Below are 26,114 nucleotides of genomic sequence, written 5' to 3'. Positions count from 1 at the left end.
GATTTTTATATTGAAACAAAACAAAACAAAAAGGCTGTCATATTATAGATCATGTCCTAGTCTACAGACAGCAACAAAACAATCATGCATCCACTAATCTGTGGTGCTGCCACGGCACAAAAACATGCTAAAAAAGGACGGATCCGCATGGATCCTCTTGATTTTTAAGTGGGGCCACCCAAAATCCAGTATACTGTCCCAGATCATGTCCAGTGCCACAAACAGGACCAAAAGATCTAAAATATGACAGCCTTTTTGTTTTGTTTCAATGTAAAAACCATATGAATTCATGAGGATCCGTGTCTCAGATTCATGTTTTTTCACCGTGGCAGCGCCAAATATTTTTGGATGTGTGTTTTTTATATTTCAGTCTGTGGACCTGGCTGTGATATGTGATTTGATGTTTCATTTGTGTTTTTCCTATTTAAAAAACCATAGGATCCGCGAGGATCCGTGTGGATCCTGGTTTTACTTGCTTCCTGTTTAAAATATGCTTTTGGAAGACTGGCTGCTTGCTTTTAAAATCGGGTGGGGAGGAATGGAGGATTCTATCCCTGCTTTTTTTTAAAAGCTGGCTGAAACAATGTTAACAGGGTGTCTCTCTCTATTTGGAGAGGCAGGGACGGGTTAAATGTCCCCTCCCTGAGGGGAGGTGGCTCATCGTCGGGTTAAAAACTCCCCCCCTCTGCTCTAAGTGTGTGGGTGGGTGGGCGCCCCTCCACTTTGGCCTCCCCGATCCCCAATCGGAAACGGGACTTGTTCGGTGTGGATCAGTGATCTGGGGTCATCGCCAGCGCGGATCCACAAACAGCTTGATCGGTATTTTTTTTTGGATCATGCCCACCTCTACTGAAGTTTCAAATGAAGCTTAGGCATGTAAGAAAAAAATGGCAAGTCTGAGGTTCCTTCCATTCCTTCTGCTTGAAGGGGTTGGTGCTTAATGTTGAAGGTGGATTCTGAACTGATCCAGCCTCTGCTAGAGTAGTTTCTATGGATGAATTTCTTTTGCATTAAGAACGAAGGGTGTGATGTATAGAATGGGGAGGCACTTGAGTGCTTTGGATCCAAGCAGCAGTCTCCCGTAACATGAGGCAAAACACTTTTGGAAACGAGTGGGATTTCAGAAGCAGTTTATGATACGACATATGGGTAGGGATGTGGGACCTGTTGTTCTAGGGGAGGCTCAGTTGGTGCAAGCAAGGCTTTATACGCAATGAAAGTAGCTGTCTGGATCAGGCCCAGATATAAGATAGTATCATTTGGATCTGTAGGCTCTTGGTGCTTTTTAATTAAGAGCTCTTAATTTTAAATATCTTTAATTTTACATAAGTATCCTATCATAGTACTGTATACTAAATTTTATGTACTGAGTGGTGATTCTTATCCATGGCAGCATATTAGTAACCTAAATATTTAAAAAGTTTAGGCTGTGGGTTTTCTTCTTCTTCTTTTTTTCCTTCAGAGGTAGTATAACTTTATTAATATAGTTGTGCAGATCAGGGAAGAGCTTGCTTTGAAAAACAACCTGACAATTCTATTCTTTCTTTCTTTTTTTAAGAGCAAGGCTTAGATCACATAGCAGAAAACATCCTATCCTACCTTGACGCCAGGTCACTCTGTGCAGCAGAGCTTGTTTGTAAGGAATGGCAACGAGTTATTTCCGAGGGCATGCTATGGAAGAAGCTTATTGAGAGAATGGTACGAACTGATCCACTCTGGAAAGGACTGTCCGAAAGAAGGGGCTGGTATGTATCCATGTAACAAATCTGCATACAATCTTTTTTTCAGAGGATCATCCCAAAATACACTCAGAACATTTAGATTGGGCAATACTGGTTATCAGCTTAAACTCTTGGAATTGGACCCAATAGTGCTGTTCTCCAGTAGAAATGCATAGCTGGCAGAAGTTTTTTCAGCCCCCTTCTCCAATAGGCCCCTCAGTCCCTTGCAGTTTATGAGCAGTCCCCTGACCACCACCCCCACCCCCCAGCAGCAGAATGGAGGTTCAGTGAACTACAATGGGAAAGGGAATTTAACAGTACATACTTTTTGTGGGTTTTATTTTTGGCTTCAATGCATTTTGCAGTATTTCTGAACGCAAAATGTAACCTTTTAATTTCTTTTCTCTCTCTCTTCTCTTTTTCAGGGATCAGTACCTGTTTAAAAATAGACCTACAGATGGCCCTCCCAATTCATTTTACAGATCACTGTACCCCAAAATAATTCAAGATATAGAGGTATGTTTTGACAGCCACCTTTTTTATGTGTCCATTTTCATGGAACTGTAACACTTTGGTACGGTTTTGTAAAACATTTAATTTAATGACAGGAAACTGACATTAAATGAGGAAGTGACACCTGATTCAGGAAGTTTCAGGTAGGTAGCTGTGTTGGTCTGCAGTAGAACAGCAGGATTAGAGCACTTTAGAGACCCACAAGAATTTCAAGATATAAGCTTATATCCTGAAAACCTTGTGGATTTCTAAGGTGCCACTGGACTCAAATACTGCTGATTCAGGAAGGTTTCTGTGGAATTATTTAAACAGAATTCTGAGTATGAGCTGTGTTCGAATTTAAGTCTCAAACAGTCTGAGTTTAAGCAACAGTACTGTAAAGCTCAGAAATGAGAGAATGCAAAAGAGATCAAGGCATATGTCATAAAATACAAAATAATGGAATTGCAGAAGAGACTAGATGTTGTAGCTCCAATTCAGAGCCAGCCTCAGTTGTGTACATTGAACGGGGTTTTGGACTTAGTGTCTCTTCTATTTATTACAGGGGAACTAAGACCCATATATCCATTGCTTTGCCTTCCAGCATGTCCATGGGAGCGTTGTTTGTCCAGCAAAGATCTGTCTCCGCTTAGCCTTATTATAAGAAGAACAAAGCAGGCTTTGACGTTCACAAATCCCTTCCTTGGTTATAGTTATGTAGAGCACAGAAGAACTTACTTTAATCATTTGAACCTGCTCTGCTAACATTTTTTTAAAAAAATGTTAAAAGCACTATACTCCACACCATCGGACTTCTCCTTGGGGGTTTTATTAAAATAACATTAAAACAATCCCATCACATTACTTATTGCAGATCTGTTCTTAATCTGAGTATGTGGAGCTCACATAATTTAAAATTATGAGAATTTCTGTTCGCGTCTTTGCTTCTCTGGAGGTAAAAAGCGCTGGTGAGAAAAACTGATGGAGTAGTTATTTTTTCCCACCATTCTTGTACAGCCCCCCAAAGTATATTTAAACTGCAAAGGAGAGGGGGAAACATTGTGCCGAGGATAGAATGTCAGAAGGATTGAGTAGAGCAGGGGTGGGCAAATTGCGGCCCGCGGGCCACATGCGGCCCGCTACAGAGTTTTTTGTGGCCCGCCAAGACAGTCAGAAAAATCCACCTTGAACCGAGATTTCCTTCATTTCCTTCATTCCTACATTTGTCTCATTAAACTGATTCTAAAATTAAATGTGCTTGCAGCTATAGATGATATGAAATTAGCACAATAAATAAATTGAATAAAATGACCGCTATTTTATTTAATTTATATTTATTGATTTTTATGATACAATTTATACCTTTTCTGAAATGCAAAGTTAACTAATTAATGCAATCATTTTAAAAGGTGCGGCCCTCCGCTAACCTCCGCTCCCACAAAGTGGCCCCCGAACCAAAACAATTGCCCACCCCTGGAGTAGAGGATAGAAGGTCAGACTGGGGCTTGGGAGATCCAGGTTCAAACACCATGAAGCTTGGTGGTGACCCCAACCTAACCTGAGAACCAGTGTGATGTATTGCTTATAGTGTTGGATTAGGCTCTGGGAAGCACAGGTTCAAATGTCTGCTGTGCCGTGGAAGCTCGCTGGGTGACCTTGGGCCAGCCACACACTCGCAACTTAAGCTGCTCACAGAAGGATTTGAGTCCAGTGGCAGCTTAGAGACGAACAAGTTTTTCAGAGTATACGCTCTTGAGAGTCAAAGCTCCCTTATGCCTCTTTGAGTCCGCATTGGGGAGAAAGTCATGGTATAAATAAAGTCAATAAATATGCCTCCTCATGTTGTCATTATAAAAAAGGAGATGGGCGAATAAGATGCACCACCCCATAAGGTCTTCAGAGGAGAGAGAAGATTAAAGATGCTAGAGAGAGAGATGTTGCATATATGTTTTCAGCCCAGGAAACAGGTCTTTCGCTACTGTCCCAGAGATGGCCGTTACCGGCCACATGTGAATGTTAAATTACTTTGTTTCATTTATACTCTGCTTTTCTCTCCGATGGAGACCCACAACAGCATCATTCTTTTCATGTCAGAGTGAGCTTTCGAACCCAGGTCTCCCAGATCCTAATCCTACCACACAGGCTACAAGGCTGGATTAAGACATGATGGTATCGATTGGTGGGGTAATACGTCCAGTAATAATCCTTCCTGTTGTGTTTGCAGGTCTCTTCTGAAAGACCTGTTTTCCTTTCTATTTAGAGCTATGTGTGTTTTGCTGCGACCTCTTCCTAAATCTTGCCAGAAGGTTCTCGTGGGGCAAATTCTTGAGGATATATTGAATACTAGTAACTTGCACTCCTTCTCTAGCAATGTCTTTTAATCCTTCAGTCCTCAGATTATAAAAAGATACTGGGGTCAGACCTCAATTATGATATAAATGGGGAGGTGGGGTGGGAATTTGATAGCTACCCTAAGTTAATGTAAAGAACTGTGGATTTGTGTTTATAATTCAGGAGTACAACTAAAGAAGTCTGATTGGTAATTTATACACTTCTTTAAATTTCTTAGAGGCATTAAAAAAAATTAACATTTGGGACCTGTGTTGGAGGTCCCAGCCTCTGGGAGCATGCAGAGAGCTTTCCATTTGACCCAGTCAAGGATCCAAATTCTTGAAAAAGCTAAACAAACACCCCCTTTCCCTTCTACCACCACCTTTTCAGATAAAAAATGGCAAGTATTTTTTACCACTTTTGAGTATTAAAGGCTTCCAAAGGCTCAGCACTCTTATAAAAGAGTTTTATATAGATATATAAAAATTATAACAGAGATCAGAAACGTGTATGAGTATTTTAAAAGGGTGGAAAGCAGAAAATGTATAGAAACATAGGAAAAGACAAACTGCCAGACACCAATCAACAGGAACAGTTTATTGACTTATTTACAGGAACTCTCCTTTGCCCTGCATCATTTTGTACAAAATACCCTCGTTGGCTTTTTCCAACTTGGAGAAGAAGCCAGGAGGTTCAGCCATATTGACTGCCTTCCCTAAAAAGCTCCACATGCAAAACACAGCAGATCCCTCAGTCGTCTTCTAGCAAGAGATCAATTTAAGCTTTCCAGCCGACTGAATTCTTACTTTCCAGACTGGCCAGCAAACAAGTAGTTTTAGCCAGTGAGTAAAAAAGGAGCCTGTAACAATCGCCATGACTAATGCATAGGAAGGTAATCTGCACCAAGCAGCTGTTACGACTGGAACCACTGAAGGAGACTGAATATTGACCATTAGTACTTCTCTCAAGAGTAGGCCGGAGGGACGTTTGGATAATTTGCAAAACAGTTAACAAAACAAGGAATTTGAAACCCAGCAATACGGTACTAGAGTCAAAGAGAAGTTTCTACATTCACTTGCTAGTAAATTGATTTCTAACAGAGGGGAGACGTTTTGGCCTGACTTTAAAATGGAGTCTGAAACAGCTTGCCCAAACTTAGAATATCAGTTAAAGAAAACAATAAAGTACAAGGCATTTCTGTAAGCTAAAGCCCACTAACAGGGCTGGGAATATATGCTACTACTGGTTAGTGTTTCCTTCAAGGCATATTGATGCAAATTTGTAAATCTGACAGATAACAAGCTTCTCAAGAAAGAAATTAGAGCTTCAAATTATGGCAAAGGGGCTTTTGGAAATGGATAATTTGCTCTCTGCTTTCAGAAGGGCAAATAACGGAGAGCCATCGTTTGTAACAAGAGCCCTTTTTTACATTCAAGGTGGTCAAGTAGTTTTAGATACCGCCTGGATCCATTGTGCTGACCCACCAGATTTATCTGCTTTAGGAACTCCTGTAAAGGCAAGACTAGTTTTGGGTTTGTCCCAGGAAATTTAATTTAGGTATGCAAAACTTGTTTTTGTGGAAATCTGACTTTTGGTTCAGTTAATCATGTGCTTGGACACAGTCCCAAAATATTGTAGTACAATTTGACTCTTATTAGCAGACTGTGTGAACAGGCAGATTGCCAGGTGGACTACAGTCCCCCCTCCCCCCTCAACTCCAAATCTCTGGGCCTTTTCCACATTATCCATAGATTCTGGGCCAACTCCTTAGCTATTCCTTTTGAATTAGTACAGACGTAATTTATTCCTTGTGAGCAGTTAGGAAGAATATTTTCTACTTTCATATCTGAAAATCTATGGTAGGTGCCTCCTTCTTTTTCCTATGGAAATGCTTTCTGGTTTCCTTTTAATTAATATTTTCCCCCCTAAAGTTTTCTTGTGGGGGTGGGAGGGAGCAAGGCTATGAGCCATCGTGGACTGCATGTTTTCAGTCCCAAGAAGGAGGAAGGGTTTTAAAGGGTTTTGTTCTAATTTGCTTGCTTCAAAAGAAGGCATGATGAACAATGGAAACTTTCCATTCCAGTACTACTGGGTTTGAATAGTTAAAGAAATAGAAGCATTATCTCCTACAATGGATTTGAGGCCTTGTGCATATGCTGGAGTGGCTGCTATGATGGACTGGAGGCCCTCAGGGAGAGAGAGCCAGGCATCTTTTAGTGCCTGAGCCTGTTTTAATGCTGCTGTAACACCCAGTCACTTTTTAGAGACCTAATTTGGGAAGAGGTGGTAGTGGCAGCTGCCAAGTCTTGCCTGTCTCAGCGAGACAGCAGATGGACAGAGTTGTGGCTCTTCCTTGGAAGGCATGCAGGGTGGGGTGAGCTCTGCCTGAGGAAGAGGACAGAATGACCATTGTGGGCCTGTCTCTGGAGCTGAGGAGTCTGAGGAATGAAGTTTAGTCTGAGGAATGAAGTAGACTGACATGGTTAGAACAGTTGAATATGAGAAGGTCTGGCTGTGTTCAGGCTGAGAATCCTGTCAGAAATAGTCTGTTTTTAAGGGAAGGCCCTGATTGATAGCAGACTGTATATCTGTCAGTGGCAGTTAAGAGCTGAAAGTCTGTGAACTGTAAAGCAAAAGCATATTTCAAGTGGTAACTAGTGAATAAGTGCCTCAGCCAGGGTATTCCTTGACTGTGGCTGCTGAAATGTTCCTTTAAACTTTCGTAATACGAATAAACCATCTTTTGTTTTAAATCTTGCCTCGGATCTTAGTGTCCTACTGTCTGTCACACAACAAAACTTCACAGCAGCAAGCAGTGGGAATACCTGCACAAAAGGAAAGCAAGCATGCTAGTTAGGCAAGCATGCTAGTTGGTTTGGCATTTGGGCAATGTTATCTATGCACTGGGGCTGCATAAATTATGGGAAATTTCATATAGTAAACAACTGGATACGTGTTTACGAAGGCTGCGTTTGGCAGACCCCCTTTTCTGATGGTCCTCCAAAGCGCCTACCCACTCAGCTATATTTAGTTCTTTAAATTCTTATTTCTTTGTACTCCCATCTGTTTTTACTCCTGCCAATTTTTGTGCAGCTGTATATTTTTTTGTGTATTGTGGCTACTTTCCCAGTATACTGGCAATTGACACACTAGAGAGGATTTTACAAATTCTCCAAAATATGAAATATTTTCCCACAGTAGCAACACCACATAATGTCTCTCTGAAATTGCATCTACTCATAGAATTAAACTGTGCACCTGCATGGGTATTACTGATTCACAGCACTCTGGTCTAGCAATGAATAACACGCTCCGGTTGCTTTGATTTGCAGCCCACATTTGCTTCTGGTAACTTTATAAAAGGAGCTTAAAAATGTGAAAATTGCACCGAATGGGAAGCAAGTTTCTCCCTAAACACATAGGTAGAATTGTTTTGACTAGTATTTTATTTGGTGAACTGGCTGCTGCGTACAATACCTCCAGAATTAGTGGCAGTCAGAAACATTTGGATGGGGGTGGTAGAGAAAGCCACAGAATGCATAACCAAAGACCAGTTAAGGTGAATTCATCTATTGAGTACAACAGAATCTGTCAGGGCTGTTTAAAACCGATTAAATGCATAGTGGATCAAGTATAAGGTGTTTTTCTTGAGTGATTTAAATCATTAGGAAACAAATATTTAAATAAAGTTTCATGTTTTGTAAACTATGCCTTTTCTGGAATACATGCTAATTACCTTAAAAATTAAAAGGAAGTCATTTGCAACTGAATAAAACTTTTATGCTACCCAAGAGCCTAATCCGTCAAGGTTAGAACACAAAGCTGCTTATGAGTCGTTGATTCCAGCCGTAGGTTGATTCCAGCTTTATGGCTGTGTAGGAGAAAGCTGCAGATTTCAGAGTGCTGTTCTGCCAAGCTATATCATACTTCAGTCACATCATGAAAAGACGAGACTTAGTGGAAAAGACAATAATGCCAGGAATGGTACAAGTCAGTTGGAAAAGAGGAAGACTCTTTCAGTCGCTTCTTACAAAGGCAAGAAAAAGTGGTGCCCAGCACTCTCCACAACTTAGCTCTATTTGAAGAGATCCTCTTCTCAAGCCCTTGCCGCCTGTGCATAGGTGAGACAAGTGACAGCTACAGGTGGGGTTTTTCAGGGGAAACCCCCTCACCTTTTGAATGCCCTCCACTTGGAGGCTTGTCTGGCCACCTACTTTATTGTATTTTAAGAACCAGACAAAAACATTTTCCTCAGCCCGACTTTAGGTGAAGGATTCTGTCATTTTTAGCTGCTGTTTTTATGGCCTGTTTCTCACCTAAGGGGCTGTATAGTGAATATTAGGCTGCTGCGTCTGGATTTTATCTCATTTGTATGTCCTCAGGGACTCTCCATTTTTTATTGCTGGTTTCAGTATTGATGATGACATGTTTTTGCTCTTATGATTTTATTGTTGCATTGTTTTTACCTTGGGAACCAACGTGAGAAGTCCTCTGGAGAAGGGAGCATATCAGTTTTCTAAACTATAGAAGCTGTTTGTATTTAAAACATTTATATACCACTTTTCCACCCACTTACGGTTCCCAAGGCAGTGAACAACTGATAATTAAAGCATTAAAATAACACTTAAAATCATATATAAATACAATTGAAAACATACAGAGATATAAACAAACACACATAAACACATTTGAGCAGGAGGTGCTTCAGGAGATCCCAGGACAGTGTCTGCCAGAAGCACCCATTCAGAAACAGCTGTCTCCATTATAGGACAACAACGCTTATTTGAAACTTCCCAATATTTTTCGAGTGCCCGCTCCTTGGCAGCTGTTCCTACTCAGTGTTCTCAAAATTCCAGAAACATCCACACGCTCCAAAAGGTTTGCAGTCTCTGATGCAATACATGAACAGAGTTTTGGATGTTCTTTGAGACAGCAGATTAAAGTGTTTTTAGAATATTAGTGGCAAGAAGTTAAACTGTTTGATTACCAAATAACACAGGCCACTGCACAATGCATTCTTAGCTAAGATTATTCATTCGCCTCTTTTCCCCGCCCCCCATGGCTGAGAAGTTCATTATTTAGTAGATTTCTTCCTCACCTGAGTTTTGTTCATTATTGTTGAGCATTTGCCTTCTGCTGTTTTTGAAAGCTGAAATTAAACAATTTTTCTAGAAAGACTGTCTTTCTGCATCACACCTACTTGTTTTGTTCTGTTGCAGACTATAGAGTCTAACTGGCGATGTGGAAGGCACAACTTGCAAAGAATTCAGTGCCGATCTGAAAACAGTAAAGGTGTTTATTGCTTACAGTACGATGATGAGAAGATCATCAGTGGCCTTCGAGATAACTCTATTAAGGTAAAGGACTTTCTTGTCCCTCTGTTTTGTCTAGAAGGAAAACCATCCAAACTCACTCAGTCTGACTTGGTGTTGGCATAACTGGCTGCAGTTTCTGAGGGAATTTTCCTATCTTGTTTTCCCTCTGGAAAGATTACTTGTCTGTCATTGTACGAGAGCAGAACATCTCCCTGCTTGCCACAGAGGAACACTTAAGGTCTTGCAAGCAACTTGGAATGCAAAATCCTGGCTATTGAATCTTAGTTACGTTCTGCTTTTATCAGACTTGAAAAGCAAATGATTAAGAAACTGATATAATTTTCACAGCTGTCAGATTGTCCCACAGATTTAAATCTTGACACTTAGAACCCGCCTCATGTACTTAGTTCATATTAAAGATGGGCACGAACTGGAAAAAACCCGAACCGTTTGGTTCGTGGTTCATCACATTTCATGAACCGCAAACTTTCACGAACCTGCCCTGGTTCGCAAACCAGTTCATTTTGGTTCGTGAAAACGTCACATCCAGGTCAGCAAATCATCACTTCTGTGTCAGCAGAAGGCCATTCCCAGGACAGCAGAAGGCCACTTCCGGGTCAGCAGAAGGTCTGCAGGAGGTCCATCCCCTGTTGCCTAGGAAACTGATTGATCGGTGCCAGGCTGTCTGCAGTGACGAACCAAAAAATGAACCAAACGAACCAGCCTAAAGTTCGTGGTGGTTCTTCAGAAATGGACTCTGGTGAACCATGAACCGGCCTGGTTTGTCACGAACTTTGGTTCGTATTTCGGTTTGTGCCCATCTCTAGTTCGTATCCTTCTAAATGGCAGGGCGGGAGGACTATAGCAGGGAAGGAAAAAAGAGAAGATTGGGTCCTTGAGATGTTAGCATGAAACATTTGGGGGTCTGAGCAAGGGAGCTGAAAAACACAGTTGTGCAGCCTGAAGTGTGTCATCTTTTTGTCACTACCGGCCTCGTTCCAATCTAGCTTTGACACTGCTACAGAAACTACACATATATTGCCAAGGGTATTAGAAATTGCTTTAAAAAAGGGAGGAGGCTGAAATACTGAAGTATTTAGGTATTGAGCCATTGTGTGATGCAGGATATTGAGCTACATGGTTCACAGTCTGATCCAGCAGGGCTGTTCTTATGATCTGAAGCTGGTTTATTAACCTCTGTTAGTCTTAACTGTGGTTAAGACATGCGACTGTGGCAGCTCAGCTTAAGCCTGGTTTGTTTTCCTGCCGACACTCCATGTCTGCCCCATCTTCAGATTTGCCTGGAAAGAGCAGCTCAGAAAGGACGCTACCTTCAGCTCAGAGTCCCTCCTCAGCTCAGAGTCTGTCTTGTTGTAGACTCCTCGCTGCATCCCTGCCTTGACTTATTGAAAGGCAAGCAACTTCCATGCATCACTAATAGGAAAAAAGCAATTCCAGTGGAGGTCCAGCTATTTTAATTGTCTGTGCCCCCTTCCCAGGGCCATACACAAGCACCCTATTCATTTATTACACCAGGCTCGTGTCGTGGGATGAGGGGTAGAGGAGAAGTAAACTTCCTACTTCATTGTTTCCCACAGCAAAATTCTCTTCCTATATCCAGTCTTTGTTATTCTCATCTGTTACTGCTTAGCACTTTTTATGTTCAGTAAAATGCATTTAAACCAATTTACTTATGGGTTGTTAGGAAAGTGGCAACCGGTATTGGGGCCTGTGGACTCTTGCAGGGCTGGGTTTGGGGTTTTGTGTGTGAACACAATTAAGTGTATGGATTATGGGTAGGGCTTGCAGAGAATAAAAAACCCACCAAGGCACATGAGTGAGGGGTGGGGGAATGCAGTATCTGCTGCAAGTGACATATATGGCATGGCGCAGAGACAGGACTGTTGGGTTGGGTTTATTTGGTTTCAGTGATAAGCGAGTTGGTGATGGAAGGCTTTTCCATCCGTTGGATGCCACAGGGCAGGCTAAGATAGCAGTCAGGCCTTTCGTGAGGGAAGTGATGCATCGAATTACGACGCTGAAGTCAGGATTGGCAAAGATCAGCCAGAATTCACTGATCCAAGTTCATCAGCAGGCTCGATCCTGATTTCCGTTACTAGCCACAGCTGAAATAAGGCATAGTTTTGCATTACATTGAAACAATTCAGGGAAACCAACTCTCCTGATAGAAGCATTCATAGCTTTATGGCTGAGAGAAAGAAGTTGACTCCCCGTTTAACTCATTAATTCACCTGGATTTTTGTGTTTGGCAGGTTTGGGATAAAACAGGACTGGAATGTTTGAAAGTATTAACGGGACATACTGGCTCCGTTCTCTGCCTGCAGTATGATGAAAGAGTCATTGTAACTGGATCTTCAGATTCCACTGTGAGGTAAGCATTTTGTACCTTCAGGTTTGGTGAGAAGCAGGCTGAGGTAATGGAAATGCACAGCAAAAGCTATCTGGGCAGTGGCCTCTGGTACCCATTGGGCTGATGGGGCAGCAGTCATGGCAGTCAGTGGTAGGCGGAGTCAGAGATAATGATAGGCAGAGCCAACAATGTCTGGTTCTGTGCAGTGATACTAAAAACATTTAAACACAGCTGTATAGTTCTCTAACAATTGATCCTTATGAAAGCGCCAACCTAAAGCAACCTTTCCTTTTGCTACCGTTTGCAACAACAGTATGTCCAATGCCAGGGCTTTTTTTTCTGGGAAAAGAGGTGGTGGAACTCAGTGATGGAACTCAGGACCGCACAATGATGTCACTTTGGGTCAGCTGGAACAAGGGGGGAGTTTTTAAAAGTTTAAATCGCCCTTTGCAAAAATGGTCACGTGGCCGGTGGCCCTGCCCCCTGATCTCCAGACAGAGGGGAGTTTAGATTGCCTTCCACGCTGCTGTGCGGAGGGCAATCTAAGCTCCCCTCTGTCTGGAGATCAGGGGGCAGGGCCACCAGCCATGTGACCATTTTCAAGAGGTGCCGGAACTTCATTCTACCACATGCCTGCTGAAAAAAAAGCCCTGTCCAATGCAGTAAAGAAATCTTGCCATATGCCCCTCCAAAACCTACTCTGCACACTAATCAGAAGAGTAAGGTTTGTAGGACAAAGGAGGATATGAGCACTGCAGGTCTCATTTTGGCCCAGAACTTCCCAACCCCCTAGCTCAAGAACGTATTTTTCATGTTGTAAAGCAACATGTAGCAAGGAGGCCTTTGTCCACATGGAGGTCTAAGGCATTCCCTCACCCTTGGGTATACACCCACCCTTAACTGGATCAAAGGTTACTGGTTCCAGAAAAAAAGGGCTTTAAGAACTTCAGCTTTCGAGAGTTAACCTTTTTCAAATGCTCTAGTAACAAAAAGTTTTTGAGAGCATGTGTAATCCTACACGTGTTGAATCAGAAATAAGTCCTTCTGTATTCAATAGGATTCACTCTCAAGTAAACTTGTATAGGTTTGCAGACTGAAGAGTTGGATGTTCTCTGGGCAAAGGAGCTTACTGGTGGGGGGAGAGGTTCCAGCTTTTAGTTCAGCAACTGAATTCCAGCACCCTTCTTCTCAGAGCCAGGGAAAAGGTTGAAGCAGAATATTTTGCTAAATGACTAGAGGGAATTGAGTGTTTTTAAAAAATCACCTGAGACTCATTTTGAAAGGGTGGTGGTGGTAATGGACGATTTAAAAAGAGAGTGCACTTGTTCATGTAGGCTTCGGTAGCCATACAATTTCTCCTTTGAAGAGTGTCACTGATTGGTCACTATTTTCTTCCCTCTCTTCTCTGGGGGAAAAAATGATTGACAGGCCTTGTCGATAACTAATCAGGGACTCAGTGTACAGATGTGGATAGGCCTGATTTAAGGGAGAGGGGGCATTCTTCTACCTCTGTAGGGCAGCACTTCCTTGCCTTCAGTGCTGCATTCAACAAGACAGAGACTGGCTATATTGCTGGAAATCTGCCATCCCCTGAACATCTGGTAAGAACAGTAGAAAGGTGAGTGGATGGGGGTTAGTGAGTTGGTGGGGCACTTCCTTGTTTGCCTTAATGGACCAGCTTCCACTGTACTGTATCTGGGTGCAGTGTTTCTGTAAACAGAGAAGGCTGAAAGAGTTTTGAATCTAGGATGGCATTTTCTCTAATCTGTCCCTCTGACTGGCTAGTCTTGGCCATACTGACTTCAAGAACTCATTAGGCTTTTTCTCCATCATGTATTCACCAGGTTTGTTCTTGGACTATTTCTTGGGAACTGCTGGTACACTTCATACCACATCCTGAGTCGATGTGCTGATTTGTGCTGTGCCTTGTGGGTTTTGGCTCAGGAAAGCAAATCTGCCATTAAAGAAACTCCCTGCCCTCTGATGTTCCATATAATGTTTGGACGTTGCAAGGAACATTGGATCTGCTCTTGTTGGTGCAGATCTGGCTGGGAAAGGGCTCTTTTTCAAACATCATGGTACAAGTACCTGCTATTCCCAGGAAGCAGCCCACCCTAACCCTTTTACTTGGGAGGCTGGGAGTGCCTTACTCACAAGTGCAACACTTCATATGCACAAACTGCAAAGAGCACCATAATTTCCAGGGTGGATAGGAGTATTCCTTTCTCCACAGGAGATTAAAAAGTGAAGTAAAAGCAATTTTTTGAAATTAAAATAAAGCAATAACTTGCAACACTGCATTCTAAAACAATTTTCCAGCTAGGAAAAGAGAATTTTTTTTAAAAAAATGTCCCAAAGATCAGCCTAATGTCAATTGAAACATGCCAGAAGCAGCTGTGGGGCAATCTTGGCGCCCTTACAAAAGACAAGGAGAGGGGAGTATTGCCTAACCTCAGTGGTATACTCACTCCGTAGCTTCTGGGCAGCACTGCAACAGGCCCTGCTTGTAGCTGAAGTGGAGATATGCAGAGCAGGGCCTTATGCACCAAATGTAGAGAGTGATTTAAGTAAAGCAAGGTGGTCTCTAAAAGTATATGGCTCCTGGGCTTTTAAGATGTAAGCCTCAGCACCATGGGGTTAGGCCCAGGAGTAAATCTGCCACAGCTGTGGTTGCCACAGTATTGGTCAACTGTGTTCACGTTTTTCAGCATTCAAGTAGAGGTAAGGCAGCAGGTTCCACCTTCCAAGGATACCTTGTCCCTTCTTCTCCAGGAATGATTGTTAGGAACACGTTTTAATTTGCAGAATGTCAGATATAGCTAAAGCTAAAATCAGCTGCCCTTTCCCCCCAGTAATTTACTAGTCTACACCCCCCCCCCCCAGCAGATATTGACTAATTTTATAGATAAGGTCTTAAACCCTACTGGATAAGTTTATCTGCAGTCCCCAGACGTATGGCAGCTGCTGTCATCATGGCTGCATGCGCTTCTTTGCCTGACTAAATTCACTGGTTTAATTTTTTAAATGTGGCATTTATGTTATGGCATTTTGCCCCCTTTATGACACCTGTATGTTGCTGCCTGTCTGATTTCCTTGGTGTCCTAAAAGGACACCTACCAAAAGCTGTCTCATTCTGACCTGTGGAAGGAGGGCTTTGCTATATTGGGTTGAGTGATGGAACAGACAGCATGTGGGGTTGGCTGTGAAGTAAAAAAGAGATCTTTTATTATTGGAGATACGGGCGTTTTGCTTAACGGGAAGTAGAGTTTATTTATGTTCATATTCATAACAGTTTCAGAGCAATTTATAAGCATATTAGTTTCAGAATGGTTCATAAGCAAGGTGGATTCAACAGAGATATATATTTTTAAATGCTTCTCCACAGAGCCAGTCACAAAGACTAATTTTCTGCCCTGTGGCCATGTAGGCTAAAAATACCGCCAAAAGAGAAGAACGTGGAATTCCCTAAATTTCCAGCACTTGCCACATAGACTGATTTCATCCACAAAGTAAAAAGACGTCTTCTCTCAGAACTTCACTCACAGAATAACTCTCTCCTCTCACCCACAAAGACACAGACATCCACACAGACTGCCTCCAGTATACAGACTGACCCCTTTCCCTTGGCACTCTAACTAAAACTGCAGTTCACTGCTTCCCAAGGTACAGCTACTGTCCAAGCACAGCAGGCTTCACTCACCCATTCAGCTCTTCGCCTTCCTGCTTTAGAGGCCAGCAGTTTTTTAACCACAGTAAACATACATTCCAAACCCCTCATTACTTAGCTGAAACAAAACACGCGAAAATATTTACCTGGTGAAATGTTACATGTGTGTCTGTATGTGTTTTTAGAACGGTTGTGTGACCTTGAGATTAAGAGCTGCCTGGACTGTTCCCTACTTGGTTTCATTTCACTTCATCCAGAATTCAATTATTGTTGGCAGGGTGTGGGATGTGAACACCGGTGAAGTCCTGAACACACTGATCCATCACAACGAGGCCGTGCTTCACTTGCGCTTCAGTAACGGTTTAATGGTGACCTGCTCGAAGGACAGATCGATCGCTGTTTGGGATATGGCGTCACCAACGGATATCACTCTACGCCGTGTATTGGTGGGCCATCGGGCGGCGGTTAATGTGGTGGACTTTGATGACAAGTATATCGTATCAGCTTCTGGGGACAGGACCATTAAAGTAAGTTAACAATAAGTTCCTCAAAATTGAACGTTTCTAATGGAATTATGAAAACACTGTCGAGTGCATTTCTTAAATGATGAAAAGTTTGCTGTTAGTGTGAGGATTCTGGAGAGGTGTGGCATAAACATCTCCGAAATAAATAACATCCAAGGACATTTGGGTAGGTCTATTGCTGTTGTCTCCTAAATATTTCCATAAGATACCATTCTATATTTTTTCTCTCCAGATGATTTTTTAAAACTTCAATTTGAAGTACAGTAGACATTAACTCCAATTTGAAGTGCAGTAGACATGTAGTTGTCTGTCTATCTTAGTATTAACTTTTTTATTTCAAAGGAGTAGCCATGTTAGTCTCTTGTAGCAAAGCAAAACAAAACTCCACCTTAAAGACTAACAGTATTTCATTATGAATTTTTTGTGAGTCATCACTCTCTTCCTCAGACATGACTGATAAAGGGGGCAGTGACAAAAAGCTCATATGGAAATAAATGCCAACGTTTAGTCTTATTGCCTTTGTCCGAAAACATAAGCACCTGCATTCCAGAAAGAGAACCATTTGGCAAAGTAGTCCTTTTTTTTTCTGGACAGTGGATGCGGTATGCCTGGGGTCGAATAAAGCGGAATGGCATACGCATAGCCTTGCTCAAAGACAGGAAGACAGTACTTTGGAAATGTTGGGACGTAACTCTAACAAAGCTGTTCTTGGCCTGCTCCCCCAGAGCTATGTCCTAGCATTCCCGGTGTACTGCCTCCTGTTATGGAAACTAGCCGAATGAATACATGGCGATGACAGCTTTAAAAATGCATATTGTGAGGCAGTCTTGATCTGTGTTGAAACATTTCAAGCTATACCAGATGTGACAGCATTGCATCTGAAAAACATTAATAAGCTATTCATAATACAATAAGAGGTAGACCTCTGGCAGTAAAATTTCTTTTTTTCTTCTTCAGTACATTTGTAATGCTTCTAAATTTATGCAGAATTTCAAAACTTTCCTGCATGTGTGTATACCCCCCCAGGTCTGGAGCACCAGCACATGTGAATTTGTTCGCACACTTAATGGGCACAAGCGAGGCATTGCTTGCCTCCAGTACAGGGATCGACTTGTTGTGAGTGGATCATCAGATAATACTATTAGGTAGGTAGCAGATGTGTTTGTCTTTGGGAAAAGCTGTGAACGCCGAGGGCAAGGACATTCTCTGTCATCCAGTCATCCCCCCTCCCATTGGTTGGGTCCAATGATCCCCTTCCCATTGGTTGACTTCCCATTGGTTGGGTCCAGTGATCCTCTCCCACTTAATGTTCCTCCAGCAGAGGAAGTCTTAGCTGAAGGCTGTCACTAGATCCTGCCTGTTATTCCCAAGTTCTACATCACAGAATTTTTTAGAAAGCTCTCAAGGCAGGAATTTGTTTGATGTCTGGCAGACTGTTCCATACTGATGAGGCAGCCACCATAAAGCCCAAGACTAGGCAGTTGCAAACCAATCCACCTGGGTGGATGGGGAGCAGTCGGAAGCCCCTGCAGTACTGAAGGAAGATTCCTGTGCTTTGCAATTTGCAGTGTCCCTGTCCACGTGAACAAAATTCCTCTAACTGCTTCTCAGTCGTCGTCAAAACTTCTGCCTTTAGTGGCACTGTGCTACAGGTGTCCATCCTCGACCGTCACACCCCCTTTTGTAGAACTTTGACTCTATATGAAAGTCCTTGCCAGTTCAACCTAAGGGAACTGGGCTATCACCTATTCTTGGATGAGGCTTGGCCCTTTTCCATCTGCCATAGGGTGCGTATATATCATGATGGTCTCAGTGGTTACAGGAGGGTCATGTGAGTTCAAGCTGTTTCTGGGAATGGGGAAATCCTTTTACTTCCATTCACTGGCCCTCCTGTAAATGGAAGGAATGGGATTTCACCTTTCCCAGAAACTGAACAAAAGGAGGTCAGAGGCCAGAACTAACCATTGCTGGAGGGAAGCGAGCAAGCGAGGGAGTACCAAGCAAGTTCCACTTAGCAACCATGTGGACTACAAAAATATCAGATGCATGTACATCTGAAGGTAAAAAATCAAGGCTATCAAGCTAAATTTCTAACATAACACTGACCAGTCGCAGACTTAACATCTTAACTGTTTAGGCAGCTTTTGACCTGAAGATGACTGAGAAAGCTGGGATCAATTTACAATTTTGTTTTTCCTGTTTCTTGCACAGACACGCAATCTGTGTGGCTTTCTCAGCCATTATAAATAGACTTTCCATTTGCTACAAGTCTGCTTGCCTGGAACAAGTAGCAGTTGGCTGCGGATGAGCAGTGGGGTGACAAACAGCGCTTTCCTCTTCTCAAAGAGGCTGATGCTCTTGTACCTGCACTTAGTTCAAAAGCCCACTGGGTTTAGGAGAAGGATGAAGGTGCTGACATGCTGTTGTGTCTGTTGGAGAGAAAAGCAAGGGGAAGTAGCTAGGGCTGAAGGATGCCTCTTGGATAATTGCTTGCAAGGCTGCACGGCGCTTCAATTAGCAGTTTTCAGAAGATGCTTTTTAATTTCGAGTGAAGGAAACCAACCAACGATTCGCGCAGGCTGAATTCCGAATCTGTTGGGATGGCGGTAAAATTGGCAAAACATGTACAAAGCAGATGTCCGTTGAATGTCTTTGAACAGCTATATGTGATGTTTCTTTAAGGCTCTGGGACATTGAATGTGGAGCCTGTTTAAGAGTACTAGAAGGACACGAAGAACTGGTTCGATGCATCAGATTCGATAACAAGAGGATTGTAAGCGGAGCCTATGATGGGTACGTGCTGGCAATGATCTCCGTTTCCAATTTCTGATGCTTTCTTAGATGATTAGTGTTTGTATATCTTAATAATTTTCTTTTCACCACTCGCTCTCCACAGTAAAATCAAAGTTTGGGACTTGCAAGCTGCTCTTGACCCTCGTGCCCCAGCAAGTACGCTGTGCTTACGCACGTTAGTGGTATGTAGACAGCGACGACTTCGTAATTGTGTGTGTTGATGTTTTAATATTGAGTTTATTTTTGGTACCCGGCAGTGGAACTGAAAGTCAACATTCTTTGCACATTGGCGCAACATGAAACTGAAGGTGAAGAATCGGCGGGCATCGGGCCTTCAGGATTAGATTCAGAACGCACTGAAACATTGTCAGAGTGGTAGATTGTTCTAATTGTCCTGCATGCTGTATGCCGCCCATCCCCACTTTAAGAAAATCTTTTATATTTCCCAATTTTATATCCCTAATCCTGCCTTCTAAAGGTATCACCATGAAAGAAATGGCTTCTGATAATTAAAAAGGACGTGCGGGAGTTTTTGCATGTTGTGGCTACCTTGCCTTTGAAAAATGTGTAGAGTTAGAATTGGACATGTGTTCCTTTTGTCCAGATGCTAAGAATTAATGTTTAGTTAGCCTCCAAATATTTTAAAGGGATATATGCCAAGCTATGCACATTGGCATCGGATTGGGCAGCAAGAGCATGTATTTGTTATTTTAGGTATTCATGTGAGGGTATTAAATGAGCCGGTACAGAAACTTATTTGAGCTTTAATAATACTTTTATTCTGGCTGTATACATCATATTATTACAGACTGTGGTGAATGAGTGCAAATGTGCAAGAATTCAAACAGCAGCTAAGATTTTTTCACCTTCTCCCACCACTCTCTCCAGTACTTCCAATGCATCATATTCTTTCCTGGAGGGAAACGGGAGGCAGCAGCAACATTGGCTTTGCCTCTGTGCTCACTTTTAACTTGAACCCACAGATTGCTCCATGTTTTCAAAACTGCTCCCTTGCCTTCCCTTCCGCATCTTGGAGGTGCTCACCATTTTGAAAAGAGAAGCCATCGGGGGCTGGGGCTACGGGCTGTAAATGCAGCTTCTAGTGGCCGGGCACAGTTGCGACTTGTTCTGTGCATAACAATGGCAATTTGAATGGGGGGGGTGATGAAAAAAAAATGAAGTATGAATAGACGTAAACTTAAATCTGTTTTCCCATTGAGCTGAATAGGAATGTATTACAAGAGTTTTGAATTCCATAGCTACTTGTTTTCTGCAGGGTGTTTTCAGATGGGCACCTTCCTATATATTTGTAAACATTTTTGTGAGGGGTTCTAACTAAAGACCCCTTTTCTCTGAACTTCCAAAAGCAGAAATGACTTCACCTGTGCATTGCATTTCTGGTACGGTAGCTTTTCCATTGCTTACAGTGAGGAGTAGGTGCACACCACGTAAGGTTTTTTCCCTGTCATAGGCTGCTGCACCCACCCCTCTTTACCTATTTCAAGATTGCCAGATTTGTCCCTGCAGTTCTTGGAGATGGACTTCCTAAGATGGTTTCAGTGTCCTTGAGGTCCCTAGTATCTGACACCAGATCTGTTTTGTCAGCCCTATAAATAAAATATTGAAGGGGCTCTCTCTGATCTGTATATCCAAGCCCAGTTCTATCTCGGTACACCATCACATTTAGGGATGCCGGCCTATAATTAATCTTTAATATATGTGCTGCGGGTTTGTGTGTGTGTGTGTATCTGGAACAAATGTGGTTGTCGCAGAGAGAAGCCTCTCCTAAATCTGTGATTTCGTTCATGTGTAAAAATGAATACTGGAGTATGAACTTTGTGAGAGGAATCTTCTGGCCCCATTAATGGTTAGTATTTGCAATTTTCCAGGAACACTCAGGACGTGTTTTTAGACTCCAATTTGATGAATTTCAGATCATCAGTAGCTCCCATGATGATACCATTTTGATTTGGGATTTTTTAAATGTGCCCCCCAATGCACAAAACGAGACACGTTCTCCATCTAGAACATACACATACATCTCCAGATAACAGTCTGCAATTTACTGCTCTCCAAGGTAAACCTTTATTATTCTAAGGATGTCTTCTTTGTTGCTGCTGCTACTTCTGTTCTTGGCAAAACAGACTTGTCAGTGATAAGGCGACTTCTCTTTGAGGCTTTTTTTTTGAGGTTTTCCAGCATGGTAAGTGTCGAACTGTGTAGAGCCTCTGGCATTTTAACTGATTGATTGGCTTGGGCTGCATTGTCATCAATATACTGGTGATACCCAAATCTTTTTTTCATCACATTTTGATGCTGAATCAGTATCTAAAGGCAAGTGGGCTGAATGACAGTTAATGTGAAGTTTAATCCAGACAACAACAACAACACATTCAATTTATATACTTCCCTTCAAGACAACTTAATGGCACACTCAGAGCAGTTTACAAAGTGTACTATTATTATCCCCATGACAATCACCCCATGCGGTGGCTGGGGCTGAGAGAGCTCTGAGAGAGCTGTGACTGACCCAAGGTCACCCAGTTGGCTTCAAGAGCAGGAGTGGGGAATCAAACCCAGTTCTCCAGATTAGAGTCCTGCTGCTCTTAACCTCTACGCCAAATTGACACCAGCGGTGTTAGTGGGGGACTCAGTTACCTTGGCTGGTAAGTCAGTCCTGCTTGTGTGCCGCCCCCCCCCCCCCCATTACTGAGATCGGCAGTTTGAGTTGGGACACCAGCCAGCTGCGTAAGACCTATTGCTGGGCATCTGCCCTGTCCCCTGTGTGCAGATAATCTTTTTAAGCCTGAAGTTCAAGGAGCAAGGAGGAGAAAAACAATTGCAACAACAGGCGGTCTTGAATGAGGGTCACATCGCTTTGCTGCTAGCTAGAAGGGGACATTTTCCAAACTGCAGCTTATGCTCACGTTTTATGAAACCTCCTTACATCACTAAACTATTAACTGGGAGGTGAACCTCTGTGAGCTCCCATAGTTGTAGAGCAGCTGTTATGTAAGCTTAAGATACTAAGCATCTCCACGTAAAGGAACTTGGGCAAACAGGTAGGAAAAATTTCTGAAGACCCATAAATGTAGACCTAGATGGTGTGATTCCTTATAAGGCAGGTTGTTATATGTTAGTGGGGAGGGAATATAGCTCATTAGTAAACCATGGGCTCTGCGTGCCTAATATATCAGGCTCCGTTCCTGACATCTGCAAAGGGATTCCAGGAGTTGGGAACAGAATGACTTCTCTCTGCCCAAGACCTTGAAGAGAACGGCCAATTGGAATAAAGAGCCTTGCTCTGGCTGGACCTGTTGTTTGACTTCGCATAAGGCAGATTCATGCATCGGTCTTCCTGTGTTCTGCACTGTTTTCCACTGCTGCGGAATTTAAATCGAATGCTATTATTATTGTAACCTGCACCTTTTTTTATTTTACAGTATCCCAAATGAGTCTGCCTTCTGACAAGCCTGGCAGACTCAGCTATAAGAAAATGTTACTGCCTTCCATTGAATTCCTTTTTTATTGTAGCGATAAAAAGAATTGTTACTGTATGATAATCTAACATAATCCCTTTATTTGAACATAAAAGAAAAAACTACAAATGTTTAATTTTTCTTTACAGTGGTATGTGTTACTTAGTTGCAAATATAAAAGGGCTACAAGGGGAAGACCTTTTGTTTTTTTAAAAAATCAGTTGTTCCCTGAGTCAATTCAGTAGCTGTAGAAGGGATTACAACTGTATATTTTTGCATGTTATGGAATTAAGGGAAACATAAATTGTGTTTGGGGCCTCATCCAACCTTAGAGAATCTCTCACCTAACCTACCTCACAGAATTGTTGTGAGGATAAAAAGGAGAAAGAAAAGTCACATATTCTGTGCTGAGCTATTTGGAGAAAGGGGAGAATAAAAATGTACTGGACTGAAATAAATGTTATATCTTTTTGCCTCCTTATAAATGAGAATTTTGATCATCCAGTTTGTAGCTGTGTTCTCCAATGCCTGATACCTGCCAATACCAGTCAGAATGTAGTTCAGGCTTCTCATTTCTTCTTGCAGGATTCCACAGTCTTTGAACTACTGGATATTTGGCTATTACACACCTGAAGACATTAGCCACAGCTACAGTCAGAAGTGGTTCTAGATGCTGTGTAGATGCGAAGCAGCACAACTCTGTATCTCAACTTGTCTCTTTTTCCAGTCTTTAGTCACTCAGTGATACCCTCTGAGGGAACTGACTAGGAATTCACTGAGTCCGGGTAGAAGAAATCCAGTCTGTCCTTTACCGCGATGCAAGATCCAAAGCTTCATGAGTAAAATTGCCCATATACACTGAACTGATGGCTTGTTTTTCCAGGAGTGAATCAGATGTCAAGGAAGGACTTGGCCTAATTTATATTTGCTTTGCACTTTTGATCTGACTCCGAAGAAGAAAAACATTCTCAGTGAAATGTGGGTGCCAAACACATACCCGAATGTACAGGGCTTTGCTTTCAAGGTCATCCGCCTCCTGTAGACTTTTACATTTCATGACCGATTCAGACCCTGTTTTTTGTTTCCTTTTTTTTTTGGTCTAGGAATATCATTTGGACTGATTAGAAATATTTCTGAATGCCTCAGTAATATTTTGGATGACAGTTTATTTCTGCTCCAGTAACTTGCTTTAATTTAAAGAGATTGTAAATTGGGCTAGATGATCTAAACTAGGTGTACAGCACTGTTTTTTTTTCTTTTTAACTGTACTCTGAACTACAACCGTCCTCCTCCACCTAATGTTTGATATAGTTAGATCCTTCCTATGTGCTTGCCTCATTTTCAATACCGTAACTGTATAAGCATGTAGATATAATGTACATAACATAACCTCCAAGTGCTGGGAGTCAGGATCTCCTGATACTGTACATCGATGCCAAGGCATAAGCGTTTATGCATCAAGGCACTCTAGCTACTGGCACAGTATGGGGTTGGGATGTATTACTTCGGAAATACTCCTGTGCAAAGGAGGGTATTCGTTAGGATTTCCCCTGCTCTTTAAAAAAAAAAAAGGATGAAATATCTCTTAAACCCATTCTTTAAAAAAAAATGAATTCTGTTTTTATTTTTCTGCACTGCAGTAGCTGCAAAGCATCTTGAAAAAGAAACCCTTTGGCCAAAGTTGCCTATATAAATATCTTGGAAAGTTCATTCAAATAAACCCCTTGGGTTGCCATGCTTATAAGGACTTTGAGATGAATGGCTGTTCCACTGTGACCTTCTGGGAGATGATTCATGTTCCTTGCCATTGATGCAGAGAAACTGGTAGCCAAGGGGCACGTGGTTGGGACTTCTCCCCTGTGGAAGTATGACTAGCCATGGCAAGTTAGTCATACGCTTGCCTACAAAAAAAAAAAAATGAACTCTACAAATGCTATCTCTGCATTTTTTTTGTTATTGCTGGGCAGCAGCATTTCTTGGCTTCTTCTAATGCTCGTTTGGTAATTACTGATTAATGAAATGTAACGTTGATTGATCTAGGAGCACTAGTTGGAATGGATGCTGTCTTTCTTCAGTCATATGGTTTTGTGTTTCTCCTTTGCTGCCACTCCTGTCTTCTCTTTTGTTCATTCTCTCTCTCTCTCTCTCTCTCTCTCTCTCTCTCTCTCTCTCTCTCTCTCCAACTCCCCCTTTGAGGGGTCAAGGAATGTTGATAACCAATTTAAAATGACCAATGAATGAATATTGCTTATTTAGTGCAACAGCTGTGGCTGGATACTTCACTCGCACACCTACCAGCTTGTCAAGTCAGATTAACAATGAAAGCACACGTCAGAGGTTTAAAAGACGTAATGTGAGCTGCTTCTGGTATTCTACTCTTTGCCTTCCTAGGTGTTATGAATCGAGTTTGTAAATTCTCTTTTTGAACATTGCAAGAAAGATGAGTTACCTGGATATGATCAAATGTCATAGAATCCACAAGAGGGCACATTCCCATGTTCTCAGATTTTAACATGGTTGACAGTTACGGAAATGATTTCTTCTCTCTCTCCCCTTCCCTGTTTCTCCATGCAAGCTGCGATATGAAAGACTTTCTGTTGCAGCTCTGAAGACAAAGGTATTTATGGAAAACTGTCCTTTTTTAATGCATGTGTAAGATGAAATTCATGTTTTTCCATGGGAAATAATGGTATTTGAAGATGCAGCCGAAACTACTTTTGATTGTGCTTGGTGTAACATAGCTGTGGAGTTTGTGACTGGCACCCCGAGGACCTCGGCCCCTGGGATTAAGGATAGTGATCCTGGCTGTACTCTGGACTTTGTTTCGCTAATCATAACTGAGCAGCTGTATGTTCCTGCTAGATTAATGTTTCAAAGCACTGGGATAGTCTTATTCTAACTTGTAATTATGTTTGCCAGTTACCTGTTTGGAAAGTTTGTGTATGAACAGCTTATTTGACAACTGTTGAATTGTACAGATATTGTTCATGATATAAGGCTTTGTACTGTGGAATGTGCTTAATAAAAAAATTCTAAACTTCATTTTACTTCAACATCTCTAACCAAACGGAAGCATTATTAAATTGTACAAACGAAATGGACTGGTCTTGATTCTGAACTAATTCTTTGAACAAAATTTACACAGTGTAAATCAATGCAATCAACAGGTTGAGACATCCGATAAGCAATGTAATAGGATTGGGATTGCGGAAGTCTGAAAGCTGAAACAAAGTATAAGTATTAACACAGCATATTAAATGATGCAGACATTACGTAGTAGGATAATACTTCAACAGACAGTATATACTATATGCAGTAATATAGCCGACAGTCCTTGTATTAAAGCATCTTTCTGAACCATTCCATTATAGTATCGCCCAGTTACCTATGTAATAATGGCTTCCTGAATGATCCAGCTATG

The 26,114-nt window shown here is 42.0% G+C and overlaps 1 protein-coding gene across 4 annotated transcripts in view; it reads left to right on the top strand.

Annotated features, from left to right (window-relative positions):
• FBXW11 (F-box and WD repeat domain containing 11) overlaps window positions 1–25,740 on the top strand; it is a 126,370-nt gene extending 100,630 nt beyond the window's left edge. For all 4 annotated transcript variants that reach the window (XM_054986817.1, XM_054986825.1, XM_054986807.1 and 1 more), the window contains 10 exons: window positions 1,559–1,745; window positions 2,147–2,237; window positions 9,764–9,901; window positions 12,133–12,251; window positions 16,175–16,424; window positions 17,448–17,566; window positions 19,104–19,214; window positions 19,318–19,396; window positions 21,104–21,291; window positions 23,279–25,740. In XM_054986817.1, coding sequence (XP_054842792.1) covers window positions 1,559–1,745; window positions 2,147–2,237; window positions 9,764–9,901; window positions 12,133–12,251; window positions 16,175–16,424; window positions 17,448–17,566; window positions 19,104–19,214; window positions 19,318–19,396; window positions 21,104–21,265 — 1,256 coding nt within the window. In that variant the 3' untranslated portion in view covers window positions 21,266–21,291; window positions 23,279–25,740. The remainder of the gene's footprint in view (window positions 1–1,558; window positions 1,746–2,146; window positions 2,238–9,763; window positions 9,902–12,132; window positions 12,252–16,174; window positions 16,425–17,447; window positions 17,567–19,103; window positions 19,215–19,317; window positions 19,397–21,103; window positions 21,292–23,278) is intronic.
• Window positions 25,741–26,114: the final 374 nt, after the last annotated feature.

This window comes from Eublepharis macularius, chromosome 1 (assembly GCF_028583425.1).
Source record: "Eublepharis macularius isolate TG4126 chromosome 1, MPM_Emac_v1.0, whole genome shotgun sequence".
Taxonomy (NCBI): Eukaryota; Metazoa; Chordata; class Lepidosauria; order Squamata; family Eublepharidae; genus Eublepharis; species Eublepharis macularius.
Note: the sequence above shows the minus strand (reverse complement) of the source record. Positions and strands in the feature narration are given on the sequence as shown.